Source organism: Oncorhynchus tshawytscha, linkage group LG09, assembly GCF_018296145.1.
Source record: "Oncorhynchus tshawytscha isolate Ot180627B linkage group LG09, Otsh_v2.0, whole genome shotgun sequence".
In the NCBI taxonomy this organism is placed as follows: domain Eukaryota; kingdom Metazoa; phylum Chordata; class Actinopteri; order Salmoniformes; family Salmonidae; genus Oncorhynchus; species Oncorhynchus tshawytscha.
Genome location: NC_056437.1, coordinates 84,960,185 through 84,982,229, shown reverse-complemented (window position 1 = coordinate 84,982,229; position 22,045 = coordinate 84,960,185). Strand labels below are relative to the sequence as shown.

General features: G+C 42.6%; 2 protein-coding genes across 51 annotated transcripts in view; one reads left to right on the top strand and one right to left on the bottom strand.

Moving 5' to 3' along the window:
• Positions 1–15,326, top strand: part of LOC112259004 (glycine-rich cell wall structural protein 1.8) — a 29,262-nt gene extending 13,936 nt beyond the window's left edge. For 9 of the 50 annotated variants that reach the window (XM_042327784.1, XM_042327778.1, XM_042327810.1 and 6 more), the window contains 14 exons: positions 6,653–6,709; positions 7,151–7,501; positions 7,664–7,741; positions 7,972–8,034; positions 8,352–8,390; positions 8,651–8,701; positions 8,818–8,889; positions 13,168–13,227; positions 13,390–13,467; positions 13,692–13,778; positions 13,970–14,002; positions 14,228–14,278; positions 14,673–14,744; positions 14,919–15,326. In XM_042327784.1, coding sequence (XP_042183718.1) covers positions 6,653–6,709; positions 7,151–7,501; positions 7,664–7,741; positions 7,972–8,034; positions 8,352–8,390; positions 8,651–8,701; positions 8,818–8,889; positions 13,168–13,227; positions 13,390–13,467; positions 13,692–13,778; positions 13,970–14,002; positions 14,228–14,278; positions 14,673–14,744; positions 14,919–14,923 — 1,097 coding nt within the window. In that variant the 3' untranslated portion in view covers positions 14,924–15,326. Of the gene's footprint in view, positions 1–16; positions 68–210; positions 259–395; positions 441–4,602; positions 4,660–6,652; positions 6,710–7,150; positions 7,502–7,663; positions 7,742–7,971; positions 8,035–8,351; positions 8,391–8,650; positions 8,702–8,817; positions 8,890–13,167; positions 13,228–13,389; positions 13,468–13,691; positions 13,779–13,969; positions 14,003–14,227; positions 14,279–14,672; positions 14,745–14,918 lie in introns of all 50 variants that reach the window. The other 41 variants (XM_042327776.1, XM_042327767.1, XM_042327774.1 and 38 more) reach the window with 21 other exon arrangements.
• A 1,122-nt stretch (positions 15,327–16,448) lies between these two features.
• LOC112259008 (perforin-1) lies at positions 16,449–20,017 on the bottom strand. The gene is made up of 5 exons (XM_024433751.2): positions 19,864–20,017; positions 18,624–19,212; positions 18,299–18,437; positions 17,923–18,140; positions 16,449–17,757 (listed from the first exon to the last, which is right to left on the bottom strand). The coding sequence occupies exons 2-5, from the start codon at positions 19,154–19,156 to the stop codon at positions 16,878–16,880; spliced, it is 1,770 nt and encodes a 589-aa protein (XP_024289519.2). The 5' UTR covers positions 19,157–19,212; positions 19,864–20,017; the 3' UTR covers positions 16,449–16,877.
• Positions 20,018–22,045: the final 2,028 nt, after the last annotated feature.

The following is a 22,045-nucleotide window of genomic DNA, read 5'->3' as shown; positions in this document are numbered from 1 at the left end:
TTGTTGTGGTCTTCAGGATATGGTCCAGGAGCTGGAGTTCCCAGTGATCAGGGAGCCAAAGGCAATGGTAAACCTTTGATACCCTGTCTGTGTGTCTCTGTCTGTCTTTGTGCATCTTGTCTGTCTGTGTCAGACAACATGTGTTGTGTTTATGCAAGTGGTTTTGATTTTCTATAAGCAGTGTTGAATAACAGTTTTTGTGGTCTTCAGGACATGGTCCAGGAGCTGAGGTTCCCAATGGTGGGGCTAAAAGCAATGGTAATGCCAGTTTAAATCTCTGAGTTTAAATAACTGGATGGCTCTCATTATCATAACCTACAAAACGTTTGATAATAAATTCTACAGCACTAACTTGCTTTGACCCAGTGTTAAGTAATAGTTGTTGTGGTCTCTAGGATATGGTCCAGGAGTTGGAGCCCTCAACGGTGGTAAAAGCTATGGTAAAGCTCTATCTGAGTGTTACAGTCTCTCAATCTCTCTTTCTCTGTCACTCTTGTATGATAAGCTACAGAACCTGTGACTATAATCTTACTTGGCTTGTTGAGTAACCAGTGATCAGTATCAGTAGTTGTGGTCTCCAGGATATTGTTCAGGAGCTGGAGTGTCTACAGGGCTTGTTGAGTAACCCGTGTTCAGTATCAGTAGTTGTGGTCTCCAGGATATGGTTCAGGAGCTGGAGTGTCTACTGGGCTTGGTGCTAAAAATTGTAGACTTCTGCTACTGGGTTGTTTCTGTTTCTCTGGCTGGTCTTCATCAGTGGTGATCTGCACATTGTTCTGCATGCTGGATGGCACTGCCACTGCAACAATTATGTCTTTATCAGCTTTACAGTTAAGACCATATTGGAATAAGTCTCGCTTTAACCTCTCTGGTACCAGTGGTACCACTAGTGTCCCACCTCAACAACAGCCAGTGAAATTGCAGGGCGCCAAATTCAAAACAACAGAAATCCCATAATAAAAATTCCTCAAACATACAAGTATTATCCACCATTTTAAAGATAAACTTCTTGTAAATCCAACCACAGTGTCCGATTTCAAAAAGGCTTTACTGCGAAAGCACACCAAACGATTATGTTAGATCAGTACCTAGTCACAGAAAAACACAGCCATTTTTCCAGCCAAAGAGAGGAGTCACAAAAAGCAGAAATAGAGATAAAATTAATCACTAACCTTTGATGATCTTCATCAGATGGCACTCATAGGACTTCATGTTACACAATAAATGTATGTTTTTTTTCGATAAAGTTCATATTTATATCCAAAAATCTCAGTTTACATTGGCACGTTATTGTAAGAAATGCATTGTCTCAAACAAACATCCGGTGAAAGTGCTGAGAGCCACATCAAATAACAGAAATACTCATAATAAATATTGATAAATGATACAAGTGTTAAGCATGGAATTATAGATAAACTTATCCTTAATGCAACCTCTGAGTCAGATTTCAAAAATGCTTTACCGCAAAAGCACACTTTGCGATTATGTTAGGTTAGCTCCTAGCCACAGAAACCCATACAGCCATACAGCCAAACAAGAAGATGTGTCACAAAAGTCAGAAAAAGCATTCAAATGAATCACTTACCTTTGATGATCTTCATCTGGTGGCACTCCCAGGTCTCCATGTTAGACAATAAATGTTTGTTTTGTTCGATAATGTCCCTCTTCATGAGCAAAAACCTCCTTTTTGTTCGCGCGTTGTGTCCATAATCCGAATGCAGAAGGCGCATGCACTAATTCCAGGATGAAAAGTTTTTTTTTAAGTACAATTAAAGTTAGTAGAAACATGCCAAATGATGTTTAAAATCAATCCTCCGTTTTTTTTGTCATAAATAATCAATAATATTTCAACCGGACAAAAGCTTCGTCAATAGGAAAGGAGAAACAAGAAAGGCACGTTCACTATCAGGGCGCATGGCTGATGAATGGAAATTTCCACTGGCCACTAATTGAAAGTGCTGTATCTCCTTCATTTTTAAGAGTAAAAGCCTGAAACAATGCCTAAAGACTGGTCACATGTAGAGGAAAGCACAGAGCTCATGAACTGGGTCCTAAGTCTTTGTATGGTGGATAGGCTTTCAATGGAAAAACAGCATTTCAAAATAATAGTACTTCCGGGTTGGATTTTCCTCGGGTTTTCACCTGCCGTATCAGTTCTGTTATACTCACATACATTATTTTAACAGTTTTGGAAACTTCAGAGTGTTTTCTATCAAAATCTACTAATTATATGCATATCCTATCTTCTGGGACTGAGTAGCAGGCAGTTTAATTTGGGCACGCTTTTCATCCAAAATTCAGAATGCTGCCCCCTACCCTAGTAAAGTTAACCCAACAGACTTATTGAATGCCTATAACTGTTCTGGAAAGGATGTAACCGAGCTTTCCAATGGTCGATTGTAAACAGTGTTGAGCAAGTAGTGTAAAGTAATCACTAGTGTGGTCTAGGATACGGCCCAGGAGTTCAGCAACCCAGCGGTGCTGAAAGCAATGGTAAACCTTTGATACCCTGTCTGTGTCACAGCCTGTCTCTGTCTCTTTCTGTATTGAAGTGGAGCTGTATATTTAGAACTATCTTAAAAAATATATTTTTGGTGACACGAAATTTGCTGATATCCTCCCAAATGCTAGTCAGCTAGTCTCTGTGATATTTTTTTTGTGCATGGCTAAGAATCTATGTTTTGAATTACTAGGATGATTTTTCAACGCCGATACCGATTATTGGAGGACCAAAAAAATCTGATACCGATTAATCGGACGTTTAAAAAAAAATTGTATTTGCAATAATGATAATTACAACAATACTGAATGAACACTTTAATTTTAACTTAATATAATACATCAATAAAATCAATTTAGCCTCAAATAAATAATGAAACATATTCAATTTGGTTTAAATAATGCAAAAACCAAGTGTTGGAGAAGAAAGTAAAAGTGCAATATGTGCCATGTAAAAAAGCTAACGTTTAAGTTCCTTGCTCAGCACATGAGAACATATGAAAGCTGGTGGTTCTTTTCAACATGAGTCTTCAATATTCCCAGGTAAGACGTTTAAGGTTGTAGTTATTATCAGACTATTACTCTCTATACCATTTGTATTTCATATACCTATGACTATTGGATGTTCTTATAGGCACTTTAATATTGCCAGTGTAACAGTATAGCTTCCGTCCCTCTCCTCGCCCCTACCTGTGCTCGAACCAGGAACACATCGACAACAGCCACCATCGAGGGCATCGTTACCCATCGCTCCACAAAAGCCACGGCCCTTGCAGAGCAAGGGGAACAACAAGTTACGCCACCAGATTTTAAGAAAGGCATTGATGTTTATAGTTAGGTACATTTGTGCAACGATTGTGCTTTTTTCGCAAATGCGCTTTTGTTAAGTCATCCCCTGTTTGGTGAAGTTGGTCTTCACACAGTTCGCAACGAGCCAGGCGGCCCAAACTGCTGCATATACCCTGACTTTGTTGCACAGAAAGCAAGAGAAGTGACACAATTTCCCTAGTTAAAAGTAATTCATGTTAGCAGGCAATATTATCTAAATATGCAGGTTTAAAAATATATACTTGTGCATTGATTTTAAGAAAGGTGTTGATGTTTATGGTTAGGTACACATTGGTGCAACGAAGGTGCTTTTTTCACGAATGTGCTTGTTAAATAACCATTTAAGTAGGCTATGATTCAATGATAAATTAACAGGCACCGCATCGATTATATGCAACGCAGGACAAGCTAGATAAACTAGTAATATCATCAACCATGTGTAGTTAACTAGTGATTATGTTAAGATTGATTGTTATTATAAGATACATTTAATGCAAGCTAGCACCTTACCTTGGCTCCTTGCTGCACTCGCATAACAGGTAGTCAGCCTGCCACGCTGTCTCCTCGTGGAGTGCAATGTAATCGGCCTTGATCGGTGTCCAAAAAAAACGATTGTTATGAAAACTTGAAATTGGCCCTAATTAATCGGCAATTCCGATTAATTGGTTGACCTCTAGTTGTAACACTTGTTGTGGTCTCTAGGATATGGTCCAGGAGCTGGAGTTCTCAATGGTGCTAAAAGCAATGGTAAACCTCTTTCTCAGTCTCTGTAACGTCACTGTGTCTGAGCACCATCCAGTGAGGGTTGGACACAGGGAGAGGTACTGTTTAAAGTGGGTCCCCTGTTTGGACAATGACACAGTAGGAGGAGACAGGGCGATATGTTTCTTATTTTAAACCACTCTCTGGGTGGTGGTGTTTTTCATGGTCCTTCGAGCCGGACACAGAATATATAATAATATATGCCATTTAGCAGACACTGTTAACCAAAGCGACTTTAAGTCACGCATGCATACATTTTATAAATGGTTGGCCCCAGCAGGAATCGAACCCAGAACCCTTAGTATTGCAAGCGCTATAACAGAGGGACACTGTTTCTGTTATTATAAGCTACAGAGCTAACTTGTTTAGTGGTCTCCAGGAGCTGGAGTTCCCAGGGATCAGGGAGCCAAAGGCAATGGTAAACCTCTGTGTCTGTCCCTTTTTTCTATTTTCCTTCGTGTCTGTAATATTGTGAAGGTAGCAGTGTCGAGTAACATTTGTTGTGGTCTCTAGGATATGGTCCAGGAGTGGGAGAGCCCAATGGACAGGGTGCTAAAGCAACCAAAACTGGTAACCCCATACAATCTAGCAGTCTGTGTGTTATATCCACCTGCATGTGCCATTAACTGTTGTTTGTAGCGATCACTTTGTGTCAATGGCTAAAGTGCCCTAGGAAAGTATTCAGACCCCTTGACTTTTTCCACATTTTGTTACATTACAGCCTTGTTCTAAAATGGATTAAATAAATAAAAAATCCTCATCAATCTACGCACAATACCCGATAATGACAAACCGAGAACAGGTTTTCAGACACAGATCTGGGGAAAGGTACCAAAAAATGTCTGCAGCATTGAAGGTCCCCAAGAACACAATGGCCTCCATCATTCTTCAATGGAAGAAGTTTGGAACAACCTTGACTCTTCCTAGAGCTGCCTGGGAGAACCTTCCAGAAGGACAACCATCTCTGCAGCACTCCGCCAATCAGGCCTTTATAGTAGAGTGGCCAGACTAAAGCCACGCCTCAGTAAAAGGCACATGACAGCCCACTTGAGTTTGCCAATAGGCACCTAAAGGACTCTCAGACCATGAGAAACAAGATTCTCTGGTCTGATGAAACCAAAATGGAACTCTTTGGCCTGAATGCCAAGCTTCACGTCTGGAAGAAACGTGGTACCATCCCTACGGTGACGCATGGTGGTGGCAGCATCATGCTGTAGCGATGTTTTTCAGCAGCAGTGACTGGGAGACTAGTCAGGATCGAGGTAAAGATGAACGGAGCAAAGTCAGAGAGATCCTTGATGAAAACCTGCTCCAGAGTGCTCAGGACCTCAAACTGGGGCAAATGTTCAGCTTACAACAGGATAACGGCCATAAGCACACAGCCAAGACAACATAGGAGTGGCTTCGGGACAAGTCTCTGAATGTCCTTTAGCGGCCCAGCCAGAGCCTGGACGTGAACACGATCGAACATCTCTGGAGAGACCTGAAAATAGCAACGCTCCCCATCCAACCTGACAGAGTTGGAGAAGATCTGCAGGGAAGAATGGGAGAAACTCCCCAAATACAGGTGTGCCAAGCTTGTAGCATCATACCCAAGAAGACGCAATGCTGTAATCGCTGCCAAAGGTGCTTTAACAAAGTACTGAGTAAAGGTTCTGAATACTTATGTAAATGTGATATTTCCATTTGTATTTTTGATAAATTAGCAAAAATGTCTAAAAACCTGTTTTTGCTTTGTCATTGTGCGGTATTGTGTGTAGATTGAGGAGGGGAAAAAACGATTTAATCAAGTTTAGAATAAGTCTGTGAGGTAACAAAATGTGGGAAAGTTCAAAGGGTCTAAATACTTTCCGAAGGCACTGTTTATGATAATACCCTCTATGAATGATGCACCGGTCTTGTTGGCTCTATGTTTGTGTTCTAGAAGCACACTGGAAGCTTTTGATGAATTGCTTTAGGGATGGTTGACTTGATATTTGACCTGAGTTGCAGGTTTGTCTTATTTTCACTGTGGCTTGAATTTGTGTAAACATATCTTTCTGATTGGTCACAGTTATGTGGTAAGCATGGATGTTGAGTGTCACAAGCTACGGCCTAATCACAGTGATATATAATGTGCATGGATGTTGAGTGTCACAGGCTACAGCCTAATCACACTGATATGTAATGTGCATGGATTTTGAGTGTCACAGGCTACAGCCTAATCACAGTGATATATAATGTGCATGGATGTTGAGTGTCACAGGCTACAGCCTAATCACAGTGATATATAATGTGCATGGATGTTGAGTGTCACAGGCTACAGCCTAATCACAGTGATATATAATGTGCATGGATGTTGAGTGTCACAGGCTACAGCCTAATCACAGTGATATATAATGTGCATGGATGTTGTGCTCTGCAGGCTTGGAGCCAATAGCAGCATTATGTGATGAGTGCTCGCTGTATGTTTTCCTCCACAGGTAACAGGGTCAATCACAATGCGATGAGTTTAGGGATCGTGTCACTCAGTCTCAAGTCAATCACAGGGTTTTGTGCTGAGCTTTGTTGACTTATTCCACAGGCTACGGTGCTGGAGCAGGCAGCTACCCTGGGGCAGGAAACAACGGCTATGGAGCAGGTAATGGAACTGACACTGACAGACAGAAACCTAACCAACATATTCTCTCCTTTCAATGGATAGCTCACTATTCTGTGGCATAAAGAAAGTAATTGGAAACTCAATCTGGCACAGGTTCCATGTTACCTCTTCACAGTACATTCTAATGCATGTTAGGTGATGTAATTGAAATTATTTAAAAAGTAGATGATCGCTTGAGTAATGAATGCACCTATGCTACAGGTCTTGGACAAGGAGGATACCCCCAGAATGGAGCAGGCAAAGCTTTTCGCTTTGTCTTTCTATTTCTGTCTCTCTTTATTTATCTTTGTCTTTCTATTTCTGTCTCTCTTTATATATCTTTGTCTTTCTATTTCTGTCTCTCTTTATATATCTTTGTCTTTCTATTTTTTCTATCTAAATCCATTTTTCACTCTTTCTCGCTCTTGCTCTCTATCTCAGGTGCCAGTCTGGGACAGGGAGGATACCCCCAGGGTGGAGCAGGTGGATACCCCCAGGGTGGAGCAGGTGGATACCCACAAGGTGGAGCAGGTGGATACCCACAGGGTGGAGCAGGTGGATACCCACAGGGTGGAGAAGGTGGATACCCACAGGGTGGAGCAGGTGGATACTCCCAGGGTGGAGCAGGAGGATACCCCCAGGGTGGAGCAGGTGGATACCCCCAGGGTGGAGCAGGAGGATACCCCCAGGGTGGAGCAGGTGGATACCCCCAGGGTGGAGCAGGTGGATACCCCCAGGGTGGAGCAGGTGGATACCCCCAGAGTGCAGGAAAACCAGGCAAAGCTGGCGGTGGTGAGTCTTTTACTTTGTCGCCATGTTTTTCTCTTTATTTCTCTCTTTCTTTCTTCTCCCTCTCTCTCTCTCTCTCTCTCTTTCTATTCTCTTTTTTCTCTTTCACTCTCATTTGCCCTCTTCCTCTCTCTCTCTCTCTCTCTCTCTCTCTCTCCCTCTCAGGTGCTAATCTGGGACAGGGAGGATATCCCCAGGGTGGAGCAGGAGGATACCCCCAGGGTGGAGCAGGCAAATCAGCGGGTAAGGACTATTAATTATCACACTTTTGCACTCTCTAGTTCTAATTTTCTATCTTTCTCTGTTTCTCTTGCTCTCTTATTATCTCTCCCACCTTTCATTTTCTCTCTCATTTCCATTTGCCATCTTCTTCACTCTTCTTCAATCTCCTCTTTTCTCTTTATGAAATATCCCACAGTACTCTCTCTATGAATGATGTGCTGTGCTCTAATGTTTTTTGGTTGTCCTCACAGGTTATGGTGATCAAATGGGAGGAGCATACCCCGGGGCTGGAGCGGGCAACGGCTATGGGAATGGTGAGTCAGCATGCTTCCTCTTGTCAAATGCTAAGGTCAAATTCCTTTATTAAGGTCAAATGCCTTAAAATATAACTACAGTTAGAGGACACTGTAGACTGAAGTATAGAGCTGAGGCATTGACGATGAAATATTGAATAGATATGTTGGGAATGACTGAGGATTACAGTAGCAGTGTGAAACATAGCTGCCTCTCTAGAGACGGAAGACTAACTGCACCAAAGTTGTCACTGAGAAGTGATCTTAAATGAGAGAAGACAGATCCTCAGGGTCTGTACCACCAGGAAGGGACCTTCACTTCTTTTGTTCTCATGCAGGTGGAGGCCCAGCTGGGGGGGCCAATGCAGTGCCTGCAGGTATTTGGCGCCGGCATGTGTCTCTGTCTGCCTGTCTGTCTGTCTGTCTGTACATGGCATGCACCTGTCCTTATCTGTTAACCTTTCTATCCCCTTTACAGGAAGTACTGTTGTGGAAAACTTCTGCCACAACATTTAACAAGCCCACGCTAAAGCTAGAGGAGCTGGAAAGCTGCATGCAGTGTTGTTTGGGGACTTTGTTTTAGACTAAATGTCTGCTTTCTTGTCAAGGTTTTTAACATGCCCCCTCTTCTCCACAGGCTATGGCAATGGCTACGGTGCTAGTACTGGAGGCAATGGTTATGGACCCGGTAGGTCTCATCAACTATAGCCAATCAACTAACATCTGTGGGTGGCTGACCAACTAACTGACCCGCTCACATACAGACATAATTATAATTGATTGATGATTATAATTATGTTTCAGGGATTGGGTACCCAACAGTGTTAGCGGATGGTGCTGCTGGGCTGGGAGGCAAGGCAGGGAAGGGAGCAGGAGGTAACCATTCATAAACCAGTAATAACTCATTCTTTTTTTTATTTCACCTTTATTTAACCAGGTGGCCAGTTGAGAACAAGTTCTCATTTACAACTGTGACCTGGCCAAGATAAAGCAAAGCAGTGCGACACAAACAACACAGAGTTACACATGGGATAAACAAACGTACAGTCAATAACGCAATAGAAAAGTCTATATACAGTGTGTGCAAATGTAGTAAGATTAGGGAGGTCAGGCAATAAATAAGCCATAGTGGCACAATAATTTCAATTTAGCAATTGAACACTGGAGTGATAGATGTGCAGAAGATGAATGTGCAAGTAGAGATACTGGGGTGCCAAGGAGCAAAAATAAAGAACAATATGGGAAAGAGGTAGTTGGGTGGGTTATTTACAGATGGGCTATGTACAGCTTCAGTGATTTTTGCAATTCGTTCCAGTCATTGGCAGCAGAGAACTGGAAGGAAAGGCGGCCAAAGAGGAGTTGGCTTTGGGGGTGACCAGTGAAATATACCTGCTAGAGCGCGTGCTAAGGGTGGGTGCTGCTATGGTGACCAGTGAGCTGAGATAAGGAGGGCTTTACCTAGCAAAGACTTATAGATGACCTGGAGCCAGTGGGTTTGGCAACGAATATGAAGCGAGTGCCAGCCAAAGAGAGCGTACAGGTCGCAGTGGTGGGTAGTATATGGGGCTTTGGTGACAAAACGGATGACACTGTGATAGACTACATCCAATTTGCTGAGTAGTGTTGGAGGCTATGTTATAAATGACATCGCCGAAGTCAAGGATCGGTAGGATAGTCTTTTTTACGAGGGTATGTTTGGCAGCATGAGTGAAGGAATGCCATTGCGAAATAGGAAGCCGATTCTAGATTTAATTTTGGATTGGAGTTGCTTAATGTGAGTCTGGAAGGAAAGTTTACAGTCTAACCAGACACCTAGGTATTTGTAGTTGTCCACATATTCTAAGTCAGAACCATCCAGGGTAGTGATGCTGGACAGGCGGGCTGGTGCGGGCAGCGATCGGTTGAAGAGCATGCATTTAGTTTTGCTTGCATTTCAGAGCAGTTGGAGACCACGGAAGGAGAGTTGTATGGCATTGAAGCTCATCTGGAGGTTTGTTAGCACGGTGTCCAAAGAAGGGCCAGATGTATACAGAATGGTGTCGTCTGCGTAGAGGTGGATCAGGGAATCACCAGCAGCATAAATAATAACTCAATCTGGTAACTACTCTACTCTATGGGAACTTGACTCGCTCTCAGTAAGATGAGGAAGGTCAGTAACACTTTCTATGAGGCAAATATACAAATAAGGCATTATAGTGCATTATAAAACTTGCATAAGCTGTCATAACAACTCATAAGTAGTTATAACATCATAATTTAGGATCTTACTTAGGCCTACTCAAAACAAATAACAACCATTCAAAGTCGGCATTGAGAGAGGTAAGAGGAAAGTATTTTGTCAGGATATAATCATATAACATGCCATGTGTCATGTAACAGTGTGGACACTAGGTGTAATGTAACAGTGTGGATGCTAGGTGTAATGTAACAGTGTGGACACTAGGTGTAATGTAACAGTGTGGATACCAGGTGTAATGTAACAGTGTGGACACTAAGTTTAATGTAACAGTGTGGATACCAGGTGTCATGTAACAGTGTGGACACTAGGTGTCATGTAACAGTGTGGACACTAGGTGTAATGTAACAGTGTGGACACCAGGTTTAGTAACAGTAATGTAACAGTGTGGATGCCAGGTGTAATGTAACAGTGTGGACACTAGGTGTAATGTAACAGTGTGGACACTAGGTGTAATGTAACAGTGTGGATAGGTGTAATGTAACAGTGTGGACAGGTGTAATGTAACAGTGTGGACACTAAGTGTAATGTAACAGTGTGGATGCCAGGTGTAATGTAACAGTGTGGACACTAGGTGTAATGTAACAGTGTGGACACTAGGTGTAATGTAACAGTGTGGACACTAGGTGTAATGTAACAGTGTGGATGCCAGGTGTAATGTAACAGTGTGGACACTAGGTGTAATGTAACAGTGTGGACACTAGGTGTAATGTAACAGTGTGGACACCAGGTGTAATGTAACAGTGTGGACACCAGGTGTAATGTAACAGTGTGGATGCCAGGTGTAATGTAACAGTGTGGACAAGGTGTAATGTAACAGTGTGGACACTAGGTGTAATGTAACAGTGTGGACACCAGGTGTAATGTAACAGTGTGGACACCAGGTGTAATGTAACATTGTGTGGACACTAGGTGTAATGTAACAGTGTGGATGCCAGGTGTAATGTAACAGTGTGGACACTAAGTGTAATGTAACAGTGTGGACACCAGGTGTAATGTAACAGTGTGGACACTAGGTGTAATGTAACAGTGTGGACGCCAGGTGTAATGTAACAGTGTGGACACCAGGTGTAATGTAACAGTGTGGACACTAGGTGTAATGTAATAGGTGTAATGTAACAGTGTGGACACCAGGTGTAATGTAACAGTGTGGACGCCAGGTGTAATGTAACATTGTGGACACTAGGTGTAATGTAACAGTGTGGAAGTGCCAGGTGTAATGTAACAGTGTGGACACTAGGTGTAATGTAACAGTGTGGATGCCAGGTGTAATGTAACAGTGTGGATGCCAGGTGTAATGTAACAGTGTGGACGCCAGGTGTAATGTAACATTGTGGACACTAGGTGTAATGTAATAGTGTGGATGCCAGGTGTAATGTAACAGTGTGGATGCCAGGTGTAATGTAACAGTGTGGACGCCAGGTGTAATGTAACATTGTGGACACTAGGTGTAATGTAACATTGTGGATGCCAGGTGTAATGTAAGTGTGGATGCCAGGTGTAATGTAACAGTGTGGACGCCAGGTGTAATGTAACATTGTGGATGCCAGGTGTAATGTAAGTGTGGATGCCAGGTGTAATGTAAGTGTGGATGCCAGGTGTAATGTAAGTGTGGATGCCAGGTGTAATGTAACAGTGTGGACGCTAGGTGTAGCAATTGTCTCCCATATGGAAATAACTCTGAACCATGCCAATGTTCTGCCAACCATGTCTTGTCAATATCTCCTAGTTGTCTTATGTGGGATTTTCTTCATCACTTTAGGGGACCTCTATCTAACCACAGAGTTACCGCCCAGGGGTTCATCGTTTGTTTTATTCCTCTGCTAACAAGCAGGATGTACACATGGAAGGAGAATAACTTTCACCCTAATTGATGTCACTAATAATATCACACTCCAAAACATGTATGCTAACGAAAGCAATGAAACGCTTCCTGGACATGTCACGGTGGAATACCTAATCACTCACTCTAAACACTCCGAATTACCATCAGGAATGACCATCTGAAACATAACTGATCAATTCATCCATAATCATGTGATAATCCATAAACGTGCACCATATGGATGACCCCTTTAACCAGACAGTTATGTTTGAAAAACATCTGTTTCAGGAATGCCAGCTCATCAAAATATGCATGTTCAGCACATCATTCATGACATCATCTGGATGATTACATCTACATATATCTTCATTCTAAAGGACACATATCGAAACAAATTGAAGTCTCTCCATTTTATGATTACCTTCACACAATCATACACACATTCTGTGTTTCACTTCTCATCTGACATAATCTCTATGCTCACTCTGATCAGCACTGTGTAATCTGTGTAATCCATCTCTGTTTAACTCACATGCCTCCTCCTTCATGCAGTACCCTGTGTGTGTCTGTAGGGGGTGCTGGCTCTGGTCCTGGTAGTGCTCTGCCTTATGGGGGCCAGCCTGTGGTCCCTGCTGGGCTGTGGCCTGATGGTGGGAAGTTGGGCGAGTACGGCCCAGAGCCCTATGGGTTTGCATAGCCTATGGGGCTGGGGCATGATACTGGCCTGGGTAAATACACTCTAAAGAGAGGGGAGGGTGAACAAAGGAAGAACAAGAGAAAATAGAGGCAGAAAAAGGACTGAAAAAACTGAGTGGTCAGGAAAAATAAAGAGGTAGAGAAAGGGTGAAAAGTAGAGATGGAGAGAAGAGAAAGATTAGACAAAGAAAAAAGCAAGTCCGTGATGAACACTGAAGCAGCAACAGAGGGACTCAAAGGTCACTGTCACAGGAAAGCCAGTAATCATTGTCATTTTACACATTTGCATACAGTTGATGCCATAATTGAGTCATATGTTTTCCATGCATTGATGTGGTCTGTGGGGTGGGAGGAGAGATGATGAGACTCTATAAGCGACCCTTGTGGTGTTCCACAGGGGGAGGAGTCAGTCAGCTTCCTTACAATGGAGCCCCAGTCAATACTGCTGGACTGGATGGTAAGAGCATTGTGACCCAAGGAATCTTTTGTATTACAATTCTTTGCTGTGACTTGTGACCCTGCTTATACAGTGTGTGTGTGGTTGTGAATGTTTATGTGAGGTCTTGTTGTAACAGTATTAGACACAATTAAATACACTTGTTGTAATAAACTCTCCCAGCAGGTGATGGAAGCTTCCCTTATGGTGCTCAGCAACTGGGCCTTGGTGGTGATGGAGGCAAATCCTCTGGCAAATATGGTGAGACTGGTAGTGTGTGTGTGTGTGTGTGTGTGTGTGTGTGTGTGTGTGTGTGTGTGTGTGTGTGTGTGTGTGTGTGTGTGTGTGTGTGTGTGTGAGAGAGAGAGAGAGAAAAGAGAAAGAGAAAGAGAGACGGAGATTGTGTGTGTACAATGTGCTTGTTTGTGTGGTGATTTCTCTCTAAACTTGTCTTGTTTCTGCTGTCTCTGACTATCTCTCTAAAGGCAACGGTGGATTGCCACAGGGTGCACAACAGGGTGCACAGCCTTATGGACCTGCGACTGGTGGTGGGAAACCACCTTGCAAAAATGGTACATGTCTTTATGTACATGTCCGTTTGTCCTATATGTGTCGTCTGTCGTTATATGTATGTGTTTGTGTGTCCGCACGTCCGTCTGCTCATGTGCTATATATGACTTTGTGTGTTTTCTGTAGTATGTCTGAATGTGTTTGTCGTTGTTCCTCCTATTTACATGTGGGTACTTGTCTCTTGTCGTTTCAGGAAACGGAGGGGGCTTTGGAGCACAGCCAGCAGGTGATTAAACTCACACTCACAACCACATCCCATACACTGCTTGCCTCAGGAAATTATGTGTGTGGTAACTGCTTAAGGTGTGAATGCATGTGGGTGAGGAAGAGCACACATTTTTCAGTGTTAGTCTGTTGTGAGTGTTCTGTGCGTGTCTTGTAAATGTCCCTTGTGCCTCTGTGTGTCCTGTTTGTGGTAAATATTGTTACGACTCATCTTGTCACTGCTTAGGCTATGGTCAAGGACAGCTGGGTGCAGGTCAGAGTGCCCCGTACAGTAACGGTAAGTTATAAAGTCACATTCCCTGACTGAAAGTCCTGCTCTCTTCTGTCAGAATAACCATATTAGTTACTATCAGTGGAGGCTGGTAAGCGGAGAACGGCCCATAGTGATGGCTGGAATGGAGTAGATCATTATAGTAATTATAGTATAGAGAGGGAGATTATTGGTTGGAATGGAGTGGATGGAATGGAATGAAATGTGTTGCATTCCATTTCATTGACTCCATTCCAGCCATTACTGTAAACCATCCTCCCCTCACCAGCCTCCACTGGTTCCTACAGCTAACCAGGGATGTCCATTAACACCGTTGCATTTTTGTTTGTTTTGTTGTTTGGTTGTTTTGTTGTCTGCTGAACTAACAAAACCTAAACCTCTGACTGTGTGTCTCCTTCAGGAGCAGGAGGGAAGGAAAGCAAATATGGTGGTGGTGGACTGACTGGATTCTTTGGAAATGGAGGGTACAAAGGTGGGTGGGATGTGTGTTTGTTACTCATTTATGCTTGTCTCTGTGACTGAGCACATAAAGTCACCTTACTAGTCATTTAGATCAGAGCTTCATGATCTACCTTGTTTTATTGTCCTCTTTAACCAGCTGCTTCACTTAACAACATTTCTTCTCTCTCTCTCTTTCTCTGTCCAGGTTAAGTCAATCAGCTGAGGCCTTCTTGAAGTGAATATTTGTTCCGTTCAGTCATGTGTTCATGGTGATGTTTGTTGTTTGGTCTGTTGTTACATTTAACTATTCCATTTTTGTTCTGTATTTGTCTGGTTTTTTGTTCATGGTCCTTGTCTTTTGTGTTGTTGTGTGTCTGTCCCCTCTCTTCCTCTACTGGTTTTGGAGATTGTGTTGCCAGTGTGTTTGTGTTCATATCCATTTCACACTAAAGGGCAGAAAGCAACCGTATAATGTCTGTCAGTCTCCTCATTCTTTTAACCTTGGCACCAGTATTGTAAATGTACTGTACATGTGATGTGGGGGTTGAGTTTTAAGACTGAAGCTCTATGAGTTTAAATCAACACCAAATAAAATACATTTTAATGACCTGTTCCCAAAACCTGACACCTGAATTCTTCCGAGGTCATTATAAAGAGAAATATTCTCTGGGATATTGTGATGGATTTTCAATACAGAAGATATAATGTGTATGAAAAACTATTCCTTAATACCTCAGTATGCCAGTGGTGTTTGTTCATGACATAGTACTTCTTATGTTACTGTATTGCTATTACTGACAATGTATTTCCAAAGACCTTTATCATGTTCCACAATGGAAATAGTTTTGTCGTTATCTCAACACGACAGTTTGTTTCATTCGTCTTGTGCATGGCGTCCCCTAAACTTTATCCGTGCACAGGAAACCATAGCCCTTCCTCTCTCAAGTAATGCAACTGTGCCTTCAAACAACTGATATCTCACATACAGTAAACAAAACCAAATGCAACATAACGTAACAATACAACACCTGACAGAAAAATAAATGACAGCTATGCACGTGCTCATCTTGCATCAACATGTACATATTGCCTGATTGTTAACTTCAGAGAACTTTGCATTTGAGACATAAACGAGATCTCCCTGTGTGTGCTATAAGCATTTTATTATGCATAAATTAACCCAATCATTCAACAATCTGAAACTGAATGCAAGCTACCTTGTAAATAAACACAAACAACTACAAAACAAGCAACTAATACTCAAATAGTTTTATTTTGTTTAAATGTAACCTTTATTTAACTAGGCATGTCAGTTAAGAACAAATTCTTATTTACAACGACGGCCTACCCCGGCCAAACCCAGACAATGCTGGGCCAATTGTGCGCCGCCCTATGGGACTCCCAATAATGGCCAGATGTGATACAGCCTGGATTTGAACCAGGGACTGTAGTGACACTTCTTGCACAGAGATGCAGTGCCTAAGACCGCTGTGCCACTCGGGAGTTCAAAGATACAGTATAGAAAACAAAACACATTTTACCAAAACATTTATTTTATTGTTTTAGGTTGGAGAAATCTACCTGAAAAATATCTGGGGTTTTGACATGGTTCTGTTAAAGGAATTCTAAATTCCTATATGTTTCATAGCCAAAATCAAATTAGCACTCTCTCTATTCATTAATGAGTTGTAAATTCATTAATTATGCATGAAGTAGATCGAGACCAGTCTTAAAAGCCAGGTAACAGCGTTTATTGCAAGAGAGTACTGCCACATACACATATTTCCACAGGTTATAAACTGAAAATGACGTCAGCGTTTTCTAAACGTTCTATCTATTTCACCAGTAGAGGGGCTCTCTAGCTCTCGAGCCTTCGCGTTATCAGCACGAAGTCAAGGTCAGTCAGTATAAATCAGCATTCTAGACAGTCTGGAGATCGGCCGTTCCTGCCACCTGGAGATTGTACAACTGAATGAACTAAGGAACAGACCTTCATTGTTACTAAACTCCTGACTACATTATATACAATTGGGAATGGGAGCAAGAGAGAAAATTCATATGTACAGTACATTATAGCATTTGGAGTAGTCAGTTCTGATTGGAATGTATACATAATTAGTCATTTCAACCATAATTTCCTCTAACAGGTTCACCATGCATACCTCTAAAATCGACCACACTCTCTGTTCCCTGGACTGAGGCTCTTGTTGCCATGGAGATTGGGTCCGTCCACCAACACTCCCATACTCACCAGCATGTCCTTTGGAATGAGACGGGAGTGGCGAGACACATAAACCTTCTCCAGGTGGGGATTCATAGGGGAGGGCACATAGTCCATACAGGCAGAGCCACCTAGACTGGGGGCACACACTGCCTCCCACTTGTAGAACATTTGGCCATGCTGGAGGTTGCAGAGATCCTCCTTCACCCCGGCTGTCAGCTCCTTCTCACATTCTCCTAACAGGTCGTCGTTCCACTTGTCGTCCTCGTCCCACACCTCAAATCTCAGCTTCTTACTGGTTGACAGATCCACGGTTCCCAGGTCATAGCTCATTGCCCAGCTGGGGTTGTTGTTGTTGTAGATAACTTTAGTGCGTCCGATTGTCTGGCCTGCGAAAGCCACCTTCACGTAGCCGTCAGTGGCAGTGGTGTGGTCTCCCCACAGGTTGGCCCCTCTCTGAACAGTGATGACCACCCGCGCCAGGCCCTTGCGGGTGGGGCAGCAGTCGGCACTCACCCCGGGGATGTTGTGGCAGCTGCAGACGCAGGAGTCTCTGTAGTCACTTTTGATGCCAGTTTGACAGGGTTCAGAACAGTTCTTCCACAAGGCCTTCTCCAGGATGTAGTCGCTGATGGCCTTGCGCAGGTGCTTCCGAGCTGGGTTGGTGGTGGGCAGCAACTCATGGAGAGATTCCAGCGAATAGGAGACAATGTCCGGATAGTGTGGTAGGGACTCCAGCCATGCCTTGTAGGAGGCGGGATCTTTTTCAGCAGAGAAGAGGAGCTCTGGTTCTGTGGTGTGGCCACCTTTCACCTCTGTGAACCTGTAGGTTGTCAGAGGGGGAAAAGGTTTTTGTGAGGGGCAGTACACATTTCAGCAAGGGAGACTATGTATTGATTAGGGAAGTGTGAAGAGAGAGAGACAGAAATAAAGAAATTGTGTGAGGGAGAATCTATATGTGAAAAAGCAGCAGATTATAATTCCCCACCTATCATTGAAGACACTGGAGAAGCTGGCCTTGCTCTCTGTCTTAGACTTATCCTCCTGACAGTGCTTGAACTCAGTCTTCAAGCTGTTTCTGTCACCCACACTGGCAGACGCCTCCACATCCAGACACATCTTTACCTCCTCCGCACTGAGACCCTGCAGGCTGGCCTGGCACTGCTTGATACTGGTCACAGACTGCACCGTTCCACCCAGGCTCACCTACACACAGGATGAGAGGTAGAAAGTAATGTAATTTCCCAGAGAGATGCCAGTAAACTGCACATCTAGGGGCAAACATCCCTAATTTTGATATGTAGTTTGTGTGCCTATTGCCTTGATGATTTACCACATTGATGTTGACCATCTCTCTCCCTCACCTTGGTAATGTAATGCGTGCCAAAGTTATCAATAAGCTTGTAATAATGTTGTTTGTTTTCTTGTTGATATATTTTGGGGAGATTCTTCACTGCTGTCTTGAATTCTTGGTGTAACTTGGGCTGGCCAGATACTCGATAGCTATTTGTGGAGAGAGAAAAGAGAGAGAGGGGTTAATGTTGTATGGATACAGACAAGCCCTCATAAAATGAAATGAACATGCAAAAACACACTTGTATTTACAATCCCCAAAGGAAACTGAGATGAGGTTTCACAGAGACACATGGGTAAAATGAGCTCATGCTGTGTGGGCCACCTGATGTTTACCTGTAATACCCGCAGGACACACTGTGGCTTGTGAAACTGAACTTGTCACTCTTGGTTTTCTCCATGGAGTACTCAGCCAATTTGGAGTTGGTACCAGCGAGCATAATCTTCCCACTTATTGATCCCTTCTCTAACTCTAGATTGACCTGCCAGTTATTCTCCACAGAAGAGCCACTGGAGCTGACGAGAGACTCACTGGAGCGATGGAGTTTACTGGACACTTTCATACTACAGTGGTGGTTTGGTCTCCAATCCACCACTGCCAAAGGAAGCCTCTGTTGTTTCCCTTCCAGATAGGGATTCTTACAGAGGGTGCAGGTCTTGTCTTTGCGTTTCCACACGTTCATGTCAATGACAAAGGCTCCTTTGCGTTTCATTTTGGTGATGTCAAAGCCTTCCCCTGCTAGGTTGGTTCCAGGAGCAAATTCTGCCTCTTTGCACTCATTGGCTGAGCCGATGGTGCATGATTGGCAACTGGGATGAGGAATGGACAACATAAGCCCTGCCCAGAGGCACACTATCAATAAGGACATCCTGGATGAGGTGAGATGTTTGCGACGGGCACCTACCTACAAGTCACTGTTTCATGCTGAAGAAAAGAAAAGTTATTTGTGAATTAAAGGTTAATTATTATAATGAAGTAAAACAATTATTGATAACCAAGATATAATATACATAACGTATTACAAGTCAGCATGCAAACATAACCTATAGGCTAGATCATAAGCTAACAATGTTTACCATATTTTACACAAACATGAAAACTTGGTGCTGGTCTACATGGAACTTCTACAAAAATATTCCCAATTTACATCATGGTTATTGTTGAATTCTAGTTCCGTCATCATATTCATTCCCTGAATTGAATCCTCAATGGAAATTAATCTTGACCCTCAACTATGAAATACATAATAGGGTATAAGCATAACACTTGCATAAACTCAATCTTGTTCTATTTCATCCCACTTGTTATGTATTTATTTATTTATCCATTTCATAGGCCACTCTCTTAATGACTGTACAGTTTTTTTGGTGCATATTTTGTTCAATTTCTCTTCCTTTTGTTATCTAATGTGGTAGTAAATGTGTTACCGCAGCCTACTATCAAAGTCAAATCCAATTATTAGAATGTGTACTCAAAAATTATATTTTTTGTCCATATTCACATATCTACTTGTGTATGTTTCCTTTCTATAAAAATGGTGTGAAGCAAAACTAAATATACAGCATTAAAACTCACCTTTGACCGGTCTGTCCACTATGTGATGGATGTGAGAGTGAGAGGCTGGGGCAATAATGTACCGTAATTAAGTTCCTTTTTGATATAGGAAAAGGTGTGTTCGTACTCAAACGGGACGAGCAAATGGAAGGTTGAGGGGATGTTGGTCTTAGTATAGACGACGCAAAAGAGTGTCTACCACAGAATAGAACATTCTGTGGTTTCAGAGAGCGAGAATTGAGCGGAGGAGGGGTTGGGGTGGTGGTCTGGTGTGCTGCTCAGTGGAAAAATACGACAGTGGTCTTTCAGTTAAATGCCTTCATCTGACAGACCATTTACTTTGTAATTTCTCTGAAGTGGTGGTGTGGGTTGATAAAATGAAACTGTTGAGAAGATAATGATAGCCTACTAGGTCTAGGAAACCCTTGGTAATGTGATATAAGAAGGATTTTACCTTCTCAATTATAGAACAGCTAATTCAATATAACAATCTACATGTATGTTCTGGAATGACCAAATATAATCAGTTTGTTACAGTAAAAGAGGCAGAGCAATATGAGCTGGCCATACATTTATTTTGTCAATAAAGTTTTTTAAATTTTCAATATGACATTACACCATTACACTAATAACAACAAACACATAACACACAACAAGACAGAAAACAAGACAGCAATCAATCAAATGTATTTATAAAGCCCTTCTTTCATCAGTCACAAAGTGCTGTACAGAAACCCAGCCTAAAACCCCAAACAGCAAGCAATGCAGGTGTAGAAGCATCGTGGCTAGGAAAAACTCCCAAGAAAGGCTGGAACCTAGGAAGAAACCTAGAGAGGAACCAGGCTATGAGGGATGGCCAGTCCCTTCTGGCTGTGCCGGGTGGAGATTATAACAGAGCATGGCCAAGATGTTCAAATGTTCATAGATGACCAGCAGAGTCAAACAATAATAATCACAGTGGTTGTAGAGGGTGCAACAGGTCAGCACCGCAGGGGTAAATGTCAGTTGGCTTTTCATAGCCGATCATTCAGAGTATCTCTACCGCTCCTGCTGTCTCTAGAGAGTTGAAAACAGCAGGTCTGGGACAAGGTAGCACTTCCAGTGAACAAGTCAGGGTTCCATAGCCGCAGGCAGAACAGTTGAAACTGGAGCAGCAGCACGGCCAGGTGGACTGGGGACAGCAAGGAGTCATCAGGCCAGGTAGTCCTGAGGCATGGTCCTAGGACTCAGGTTCGAAAAAGAAAGAAAGAAAGCACCCTTCAAGCATACAGTACCAGACAAAGGTTTGGACACACCTACTCATTGAAGGGGTTTTCTTAATTTTTTACTATTTTCTACATTGTATAATAATAGTGAAGACATCAAAACTATGAAATAATATATATGGAATCATGTAGTAACCAAAGAAGTGTTAACAAAATATATTTTATATTTGAGATTCTTCAAAGCAGCCAGCCTCCCTTTGCCTTGATGACAGCTTTGCACACTCTTGGTATTCTCTCAACCAGCTTCATGAGATAGTCACCTGGAATGCATTTCAATTAACAGGTGTGCCTTGTTAAAAGTTAATTTGTGGAATTTCTTTCCTTCTTAAGGCATTTGAGCCAATCAGTTGTGTTGTGACAAGGTAGGGGTGGTATACAGAAGATAGCCTTATTTTGTAAAAGACCAAATCCATAGTATGGCAAGAACAGCTCAAATAAGCAATGAGAAACGACAGTCCATCATGACTTTAAGACATGAAGGTCAGTCGATGCGGAAAATATCAGGAATTTTGAATGTTTCTTCAAGTGCAGTCGCAAAACCATCAAGCTCTATGATGAAACTGGCTCTCATGAGGACCAACACAGGAAAGGAAGACCCAGAGTTACCTCTGCTGTAGAGGATAAGTTCATTGGAGTTACCAGCCTCAGAAATTGCAGCCCAAATAAATGCTTCACAGGAGACTGCTTGAATCAGGCCTTCATGGTTGAATTGCTGCAAAGAAACCACTGCTAAAGGACACCAATAATAAGAAGAGACTTGCTTGGACCAAGAAACACAGGTAATGGACATTAGACCAGTGGAAATCTGTCCTTTAGGCTGAGTACAGGTTTGAGATTTTTGGTTCCAACTGCTGTGTCTTTGTGAGACGCAGAGTAGGTGAACGGATGATCTCTGCATGTATGGTTCCCACCGTGAAGCATGGAGGAGGAGGTGTAAT

Coding starts and splice junctions, on each gene's coding strand:
- LOC112259008 (XM_024433751.2), bottom strand. CDS start 19,156: ATGTCCTTATTGATAGTGTGCCTCTGGGCAGGGCTTATGTTGTCCATT. Junction 18,438..18,623: donor GTGTCCTGCGGGTATTACAG/GTAAACATCAGG, acceptor CTCCACAAATAG/CTATCGAGTATCTGGCCAGC. Junction 18,141..18,298: donor GCACGCATTACATTACCAAG/GTGAGGGAGAGA, acceptor TCCTGTGTGTAG/GTGAGCCTGGGTGGAACGGT.